This window comes from Callorhinus ursinus, unplaced genomic scaffold, assembly GCF_003265705.2.
Source record: "Callorhinus ursinus isolate GAN/ISIS: 27379988/994484 unplaced genomic scaffold, GSC_fseal_2.0 scaffold1, whole genome shotgun sequence".
NCBI classification, from domain to species: Eukaryota; Metazoa; Chordata; class Mammalia; order Carnivora; family Otariidae; genus Callorhinus; species Callorhinus ursinus.
Window position 1 is genome coordinate 59,577,083 of NW_027397063.1, and position 10,232 is coordinate 59,587,314.

Sequence of the window (10,232 nt, forward strand, 5' to 3'; positions counted from 1 at the left end):
CTGGCTGGTGACCAGGAGGTATTGGTGACAGCACAACGCTCAGGCTTCTAACAGCTCGAATGTGCTGCTTACACGGACAGAGGTGATACTGAGTAGTTAAGAAGTGCTAGTACAGAGAAGCAGAGACTAACTTTGTTCATATTACTTATAAAATAGAGAACATTCTCAGCTAAAGGGCTGAAAAGGAATTAATGCGGAAAGGCAGAATTATAACCAGTGCAAGATTTACAAACTCCTTTATGTTCAAATATAATAAGGACAATAATAAATTTATTATTCATACACTTATCATACATAATTGGTATAAGACATCATTTCTCTAAAGAAATTTAAAATATACATTCAATGTAGCCAAGGTCATTCTTAAAAGAAGCACTCAGTCCCTTATTCTTCTGAGTTCATTTCTCCAGAAGACCCATCCTTAAGGACTTCTGGAGTCTGGCAATATTAGCGTCCAGTGCTGCAAGGCCGTTCCGGAAGTCTTGTTCATCACGAGAAGTGAAGGTTGAAAAGGAAGAGATGCTCCAGTCCGACGTCAAGTCAGAATTTAAAAAGCTACCGTCGGAGACCGCACTACTCCTCCCTCGAATGCCGCTGCTCTGATAGGTGGCGGGGCCAGGACCCGCAGCCAGCTCCGGCGGCTCCTCAGGGGCAGCAGGGATCTTGCAAATGGCTTCCTTTATCTTCTTGAGGAGCTGCTTGTCTTCCCTATCAGCTATTCTGGGAAGTTTCTCAGGTGCATCTTCGGCTTCCTTTTTGGAAGAGGAACAAACTACAGGTGCACACAATTTATTTGCCTTTTCAGAGACAAGTCCACTGTTGCCGACTGGCTGGGGGGACAGTCTCTTAGATAGTGGTGACTTCTTTTTAGAAGTGCTTCTAGCAAAAGGAATGTAAATTGTATTATCCAAATTACACTCTTTGTCTATTAGAGTTGTAATTTCACTCTCCTCGACAGAATCCTGTTTTGAAAGCGTAGAAATCATCCCAGGGCCTGATGCTTCCTCCATGCTCCTTGTGTGACTATGTTGAGGGCCTCTGGAGGGCAGGACATTTTCATAAGGTCTATCTGGCTCCATGCTCTCCTCATTGTTAACTGCAGAAAGTGTCTCAGAATGTGTAAAAGTGTGATCTGTTTCTAACTTATTTAGGTAGCTCATTATGGAAGTATGAGCAGGGATTGGGTCATGTTGAGGCTGTTTTTCATAAACGTTCAGAATTGATTTGGTAAGATTATTCCCAGACTTGCAGCGAGCACTGTCCATACTAAGATCTGAGAGAAGCCTTGCCATACTGCTCTGTAAAGTTCTGTTAAGAAGAATTTAGTACACTAATTATTCTTTTTTACCTGTTTCTTTCATTTATTTATTTATGCCTCATCTTTAAAAGAAAGGATCTGAGGCAAGTACCTGGTTCATAACATGGAAAAAAGCAACTAAAAGCACAAAATCACAGAATGCGTCTGGAACGAGTAAATTACAAAACAGATGATTAAAAGATCTTGGTCTATATCAAATCTAATATAATGATATTTAAAAATACAGGCTTAGGAATTTTTTTCTCTTAAGGTATGAAATGCTTTATTCTTGAGCAACATTGCAAAATGGTGTGGATGAATGAAGTTATTTCTCTCCATTCAAAATATATATGCAAAGGGCACTGGAACAAACTGGGAAAAAAGGACAGAGATAATTATTATCTGGGATAATTAGGCACGAGCAACAGCTAGGTACCAGGAGAAGTGTGTTATAAGAAAAACCACTTGGGGTTTGAAGTGAGACAGAAATGGAATCAAATCCTATCACTACCTGTGATCTTGGGCAAGTCATTCAACCTTTCTGAATCTCAAGTTCCTTCATTGCAAAACGAAGACATCTACTACAGAATTACAATGAACATTGAATAAGATAAAATAATAAAATATGAAGGTAAAGTGCTTAGCACTGCTTCAGGCTATATGGGTGTTCATTTGATGGCAACTTTTTTTTAATAGTCCTATTAATTTATACCAAGCTTTTGGTCTTTTTGAATTGAATCATATATAGGTTCTTACATATCAATAAGAAAAGAAATACATCAATTTTTTAAAAGATGCAGAGGACATCAACAGGTAATTTTAAAAGATTACAACTAGCCTAGTTTTTAAAAGTTCAACTTCTAAATGGAGAAGTTCAAATTTTTTAAATGTGATTTTTTTTTTTTTTTTTTTGCCTATCAAATTAACATGGTAAAATAAGACTAATACCCACTGTCAGAGAAGCTTGAAGAGGCATATACTACTAGTGGGAGTGTGCACTGGTATAACCCTTCCAGAGAGCAAACTGGCAATACGTCAGAAGTCTTAAATATTTGTACATCCCACATTTTTGGACCCAATAATTTGCACTCTAGGAATTCAGCCTACATATATACATCAAAAGGCTGTACCCCCAAGATATACTTGCAAAGATATAATTTATAATAGAAAATAGATGGACTGAGTATCTTTATCTTCAAATACAGTAGAACGATTGAATTATGCTATAATCACACCATAACCATTTATAGTTGCCTTGTAAGGAATATTTATTGATGGAGAAATGTTCAGTATATAAGGTTAAACTTCAAAGAGCAGTCCATAAGTAACATGGATACAATACTATTTTTGTAAAAATAGTCACACACATCCAAACAAAATACTAACAGGAAATCTCTATACTAAACAGCAGTGATTATATCTCTGGATATAGAATGAGTGTTTTTTTTTTCCTACAAAAGGAAAAACAAACTTTTTTCCAACCTGGCTTACGCTGTCATCTTTTTTTTTATTTTTTAAAGATTTTATTTATTGCGAGGGAGAGAATGACAGAGAGAGAGAGAGCGAGGACATGAGAGGGGGGAGGGTCAGAGGGAGAAGCAGACTCCCCGCTGAGCAGGGAGCCCGATGCGGGACTCGATCCCAGGACTCCAGGATCATGACCCAAGCTGAAGGCAGTCGCTTAACCAACTGAGCCACCCAGGCGCCCTTACCCTGTCATCTTAAACGTATTTTGAGTTCTGATTGCTCTTCAAATGGCAATGGCTCCTACCACTTTTTCTCATACCTCTCTCAAGAAGCTAATGAACTATTACTAAAAGACAAAAAATATGTTATATGAACATATCTTTAAAAAATGCTGTAATGAATAATCACCCACTAATTAATTTGATCAGACTACATACTAGAATTTTCATTTTATTTGTTTTTAGAAAAGGAATACTTATGTTGAGGTTTCTTTCCAGACTTAAATAAAAATGTTATCTTTGCTGTGAACAAAATCAGTGATGAAGAAGGGACATGACATTAGTAAGTTTAATCTCTGGAAATTAATAGTAATCACTAAGCTTCTGATTTAAACAAGAAACGTGACTGACTATTGTCTCTGAAACTAAAAGAAAAATCTCTGTAAGTAAAGAAATGACAGTATGTCAAAATTTTAAAGGAAGCAATACAAACATCTGAATAGCTACAAAGTAGATATATTTCTGTTTCTATTCTGCGGGATACACCTAAACACACTGATTTTTAATGCTTAGAAAACTGACACATCTTTATAATAGACATTCAAGGTTCTTTCTCAGCTACTTATAAAAATATACTAATTTAAGTAAGTATCAGCACTTTTAAGAGTGTTCTTAGAAGCTATGAGAATATTTACACTTGTTCACTGAAAATATATTAATTTTCCCTCACATTTTAATGGTTTTATAACACATATTGTAGTAAAATTTTGAAAAAGTGATAGGATGTATTTCAAAATTATTGAAGGCTGGAGAACAGAGAGATGGTTTAGGGTATTTGTTTAGAACTGGTTTAGGGTATTTGCTTAGAACTCATACGTATACCTTCTAGTCCCATTATCCCTCTCCAACAATCTGAGAAAGGCACTCAGAAATTTTGTGAAATCTTTAAGAGATTATTTACAACACATACAAAAACCATATGTCTACCCTACCAAGGTGTATGACTATAGGGAAGAAGGATGGGCTAGTTGAACATGAAGCTTTAGCTCTAATGTCAGATATTGCTGCTTTACTCTCTGTCAAAAGTAAAATTAAAGTGGTCACAGTAGCCCAGCTATCGTACTGGAGATGTTCCTAATTAACTAAATCGCACAGGGTATCACCAAACATACTATAAATTACCAATGTGGGTGAATTTAGCTCAAATACAAACTTTTTATTTTGTCCTGACAAAAAAAAAATTGCCATCCGTGGGTATACTTAGATTATGAAGTTGTTACTGAATCTTCAGAAAATGCAGGGGTAGTACTGAGCCCTGTAAGACACTAAGTTTGCCCACTGTGTTTCTATAATCATTTAAAAAGGCCACTTAATCTAATGAGTGAGTTAGTAGTCATGACACAGGATTTATCCCCAGCGTAAAAAGCAAAGGTCCTTGACAACAATGGAAAACACATGATAGGAAAATCTCAAGAGCCTTAAGAAAAGGAGAGCAAAACATTTTCACCTAATATTTTAGACACACTCTTTTCTAAAAGCAGATAATATACAAGAAGTAATGACCTTTTTCATTTCCTATGCTTCTATGTTAGGGTTAATGTTAAGAAAAGGCTCTAGTTGCAAGTGAATCCTTTTCATTCCTTAAAAAAAAAAAGACTAGATGGATAAAGATGATGTGGTATACATGTATATATGTGTGTGTGTATACACACACACACACACACACACACACACACACACACAATGGAATACTACTCAGCCATCAAAAAAATGAAATCTTGCCATTCACAACAATGTGGATAGAACTAGAGGGTATTATGCTAAGCGAAATAGGTCAATCAGAGAAAGACAATTATCATATGATCTCACTCATATGTGGAATTTAAGAAACAAAACAGAGGATCATAGGGAGTAGAAGAAAAAATGAAATAAGACAAAATCAGAGAGGGAGACAAACCAAAAGAGACCCTTAATCATAGGAAACAAACTGAGGGTTGCTCGAGAGGAGGGGGGTGGGGGGATGGGGTAACTGGGTGATGGACATTAAGGAGGGCATGTGATGGGCTGGGAGCAAGACAGCGGAGGAGTAGGAGAACTGGATTTCGTCTGGTCTCAGGAATTCAGCTGAATGGGGATCAAACCATTCTGAACACCTACGAACTCAACAGGAGATCAAAGAAGAGGGTAGCAACAACTCTCTGAACAGAGAAGCGACCACTTACTGGAAGGTAGGACGTGCGGAGAAGTGAATCCGAGGCGATATTCGGGAGGATAGACGGCGGGGGAGGGAGCCTCCGTCGGCCGCTTCTGGCAAGTGGTAGAGCCACAGAGCACAAAATCGGAACTTTTAGAAGTCGGCTCCGCTGAGGGACGTCACTCCAGTGGCTAAGCTGGGGGTGGAACCCTCGCGGGACAGTGTGGTCTCAGGACTCTCGGGGTCACAGAAAGACCGGGGGTGCCTGAGTGTGGCAGAGCTCCCAGGTATCAGAGCGGGGAAGCCAGCTGCAGAAATGGAGCTGAGGTGTGGCTCTCAGCTTGGGGTTGCCATAAACTGTGATCCACGGCCCAGTCGGGCCACTGCTCCTCCAGCAAGGACCCAACAAGTGGCAGAGCCGGGGAGACTCCCCTTCCTCCCCCGGGGAGGAGCGGCGCGGGAGCGCACCGCAGGGATCTGCTGGGTTTGGAGACTCCACACGGGGTCGGGTGCCAGAGCTAGAAATGCTTGGTCACAGGCCTGGTGAGCAAGGAGTGCGGCTGGAGACCAGGGACATGGGAGTGACTGACTGCTTTTCTCTGGGGGTGCAGTGAGGAGCGGGGCCCCGAGTTCTCTGAGTTCTCAGCTCCTCCAGGCGGGGACTGGGAGGCTGCCATTTTCACTCTCATCCTTCAGCGCTGTATGGAAAGCTTGCAGAGAACAAAAGTTCCGGAGAGCAAACCTGAGCAGATTGCTTAGCCCGGACCGGCAAGGGAGGGGCAATTCCACCTCTGGCAAAGGCATCTGGGAACCACGGCAACAGACCCTCCCCCAGAAGATCAGCACGAACAGCCAGCCAAGACCAAGTTTACCCATCAAGGAGAACGGGAGAACTTCAGCGCTAGGGGAATACTGCACATAGAATTCATGGCTTTTTTACCATGATTCATTAGTTTTTCAAAGTTAATTTTTTTAACTGTTTTTTTTAATTTTTCTTTTTACCTTTTTCAATGAACATCTTATCAATCCCTTTTTTAAAATTTTTTTTTTATTTTTCATTTTTAGAGTCATATTCTATCCCTTCATAGTAGTTACCCTTATTTTTGGCATATATATATATAAGTTGTTCTCTCTCTAAAATTTTGAGATACAGTTTCTTCTAACAGATCAAAATATACCCTAAATCACTAGTGTATGGCTTTATTCTAGTCTCCTGCCTGATCACATTCTCTCCCCATTTTTTTTTAAATCTTCTTTCTTTTTTCAAACAACTTCTTATCAATTCCTTTTATAAAATCTTTTATAATTTTCATCTTTACAGTCATATTCCATCCCTTCATCGTATCCACCCTTATTTTGTACATATATAAGTCTTTCTTTCTTTAAAATTTTAGGAGGCTCTTTCTTCTAACAGACCAAAATACACCCAAAATCTAGTGTGTGACACTGATCTATGCACTAGCCTGATCATATTTGATCATATTCTGGGTTTTTTTTTTTGTTTTGTTCTGTTTTTGTCTTTTTCTTTTTCTTTCTTTTTCTCTTTCTTTTTTCTTTCTTTCCCTTTCTTTTCCCCTGGTTTCAGGTCTTTTCTGATTTGTTTAGAGTATAGTTGTTTGGGACGTTGTTAACCTGTTAGCATTTTGTTCTCTCATTCATCTATTCTCCTCTGGAAAAAATGACAAGACGAAAAAAATCACCTCAGCAAAAAGAACAAGAGGTAGTACCATCTGCCAGGGACCTACTCAGTACGGACATTTGTATGATGTCAGACCTAGAGTTCAGAATCACAATTTTAAAGATACTAGCTGGACTTGAAAAAAGCATGGAAGTTATTAGAGACACCCTTGCTGGAGAAATAAAAGAATTAAAATCTAACCATATCGAAATCAAACAGGCTATTAATGAGGTGCAATAAAAAATGGAGGCTCTGACTGCTAGGATAAATGAGGCAGAAGAAAGAATTAGCGATATAAAAGACCAAATGATGGAAAATAAAGAAGCTGAGAAAAAGAGAGATAAACAACTACTGGATCAGGAGGGCAGAATTCGAGAGATAAGTGATACGATAAGACGAAACAAGATTAGAATAATTGGGATCCCAGAAGAAGAAGAAAGAGAGAGAGAGGGGCAGAAGGTATATTGGAGCAAATTATAGCAGAGAACTTCCCTAATTTGGGGAAGGAAAGGGGCATCAAAATCCAGGAGGCACAGAGAACCCCTCTCAAAATCAATAAAAATAGGTCAACATCCAGATATCTAATAGTAAAACTTACGAGTCTCAGAGAAAAAGAGAAAATCTTGAAAGCAGCTCAGGAAAAGAGATATGTAACCTATAATGGTAGAAACATTAGATTGGCAACAGACCCATCCACAGAGACCTGGCAGGCCAGAAAGGACTGGCATGATATCTTCAGAACACTAAACGAGAAAAATATGCAGCCAAGAATACTATATCCAGCTAGGCTGTCGTTGAAAATAGAAGGAGAGATAAAAAGCTTCCAGGACAAACAAAAACTAAAGGAATTTGCAAACACGAAACCGGCCCTCCAAGAAATATTGAAAGGGGTCCTCTAAGCAAAGAGAGCCTAAAAGCAGCATAGATCAGAAAGGAACACAGACAATATACAGTAACAGTCACCTTACAGGCAATACAATGGCACTAAATTCATATCTTTCAATAATTACCCTGAATGTAAATGGGCTAAATGCCCCAATCAAAAGACACAGGCTATCAGATTGGATTAAAAAACAAGACCCATCGATATGCTGTCTGCAAGAGACTCATTTTAGACCCAAAGACACCCCCACATTGAAAATGAGGGGGTGGAAAACCATTTACCATGCTAAAGGACACCAAAAGAAAGCTGGGGTGGCAACCCTTATATCAGACAAATTAGATTTTAAAACAAAGACGGTAATAAGAGATGAGGAAGGACACTATATCCTACTTAAAGGGTCTATCCAACAAGAAGATCTAACAATTATAAATATCTATGCCCCTAACATGGGAGAAGCCAATTATATAAGGCAATTAATAACAAAAGCAAAGAAACACATCAACAACAATACAATAATAGTGGGGGACTTTAATTACCCCCTCACTGAAATGAACAGATCATCTAAGCAAAAGATCAACAAGGAAATAAAGACTTTAAATGACACACTGGACCAAATGGACTTCACAGACATATTCAGAACATTCCATCCCAAAGCAATGGAATAACACATTCTTCTCTAGTGCCCATGGAACATTCTCCAGAATAGATCACATCCTAGGTCACAAATCAGGTCTCAACCGGTACAAAAGATTGGGATTATTCCCTGCATATTTTCAGACCACAATGCTTTGAAACTAGAACTCAATCACAAGAGGAAAGTCAGAAAGAACTCAAATACATGAAGGCTAAAGAGCATCCTACTAAAGAATGAATGGGTCAACCAGGAAATTAAAGAAGAATTAAAAAAATTCATGGAAACCAATGAAAATGAAACACAACTGTTCAAAATCTTTGGGATACAGCAAAGGCAGTCCTAGGAGGAAAGTATATAGCAATACAAGCCTTTCTCAAGAAACAAGAAAGGTCTCAAATACACAACCTAACCCTACACCTAAAGGAGCTAGAGAAATAACAGCAAATAAAGCCTAAACCCAGCAGGAGAAGAGAAACAATAAAGATCAGAGCAGAAATCAACGAAATAGAAACCAAAAGAACAGGAGAACAGATCAACAAAACTAGGAGCTGATTCTTTGAAAGAATTAACAAGATTGATAAACCCCTGGCCAGACTTATCAAAAAGAGAAGAGAAATGACCTAAATCAACAAAATCATGAATGAAAGAGGAGAGATCACAACCAACACCAAAGAAATACAAACAATTGTAAGAACATATTATGAGCAACTATATGCCAGCAAATTAGATAACCTGGAAGAAATGGATGCATTCCTAGAGATGTATCAACTACCAAAATTGAACCAGGAAGAAATAGAAAACCTGAACAGACCTATAACCACTAAGGAAATTGAAGCAGTCATCAAAAATCTCCCAAGAAACAAAAGCCCAGGGCCAGATGGCTTCCCAGGGGAATTCTACCAAACATTTCAAGAAGAATTAATACCTATTCTCCTGAAACTGTTCCAAAAAATAGAAACGGAAGGAAAACTTCCAAACTCATTTTATGAGGCCACCATTACCTTGATCCCAAAACAAGACAAAGACCCCATCAAAAAGGAGAATTACAGACCAATATCCCTGATGAACATGGATGCAAAAATTCTCACCAAAATACTAGCCAATAGGATCCAACAGTACATTAAAAGGATTATTCACCACGACCAAGTGGGATTTATCCCTGGGCTGCAAGGTTGGTTCAACATCCGCAAATCAATCAACGTGATACGATACATTAACAAAAGAAAGAACAAGAATCATATGATCCTCTCAATAGATGCAAAAAAAAGCATTTGACAAAGTACAGCATCCTTTCTTGATCAAAACTCTTCAGAGTATAGGGATAGAGGGTACCTACCTCAATATCATAAAAGCCATCTATGAAAAACCTACAACAAATATCATTCTCAATGGGTAAAAGCTGAGAGCGTTCCCCCTAAGGTCAGGAATGCGGCAGGGATGTCCACTATCACCACTGCTATTCAACATAGTATTAGAAGTCCTAGCCACAGCAATCAGACAACAAAAAGAAATCGAAGGCATCCAAATCGGCAAACAGGAAGTCGAACTCTCACTCTTTGCAGATGATATGATACTTTATGTGGAAAACCCAAAAGACTCCACCCCAAAACTGCTAGAACTCATACAAGAATTCAGTAAAGTGGCAGGATATAAAATCAATGCGCAGAAATCAGTGGCATTCCTATACACCAACAACAAGACAGAAGAAAGAGAAATTAAGGAGTCGATCCCATTTACAATTGCATCCAAAACCATAAGATACCTAGGAATAAATTTAACCAAAGAGGCAAAGGATCTGTACTCAGAAAACTATAAAATACTCATGAAAGAAATTGAGGAAGACACAAAGAAATGGAAAAAC

General features: G+C 38.5%; 1 protein-coding gene across 2 annotated transcripts in view; it reads right to left on the reverse strand.

Moving 5' to 3' along the window:
• Window positions 1–238: 238 nt before the first annotated feature.
• CCDC14 (coiled-coil domain containing 14) overlaps window positions 239–10,232 on the reverse strand; it is a 55,731-nt gene continuing 45,737 nt past the window's right edge. Inside the window, exon 13 of one of the 2 annotated variants that reach the window (XM_025875432.2) lies at window positions 239–879. In XM_025875432.2, the coding sequence (XP_025731217.2) occupies window positions 399–879 (481 nt within the window). In that variant the 3' untranslated portion in view covers window positions 239–398. Of the gene's footprint in view, window positions 1,309–10,232 lie in introns of both variants that reach the window. The other variant, XM_025875421.2, reaches the window with a different exon arrangement.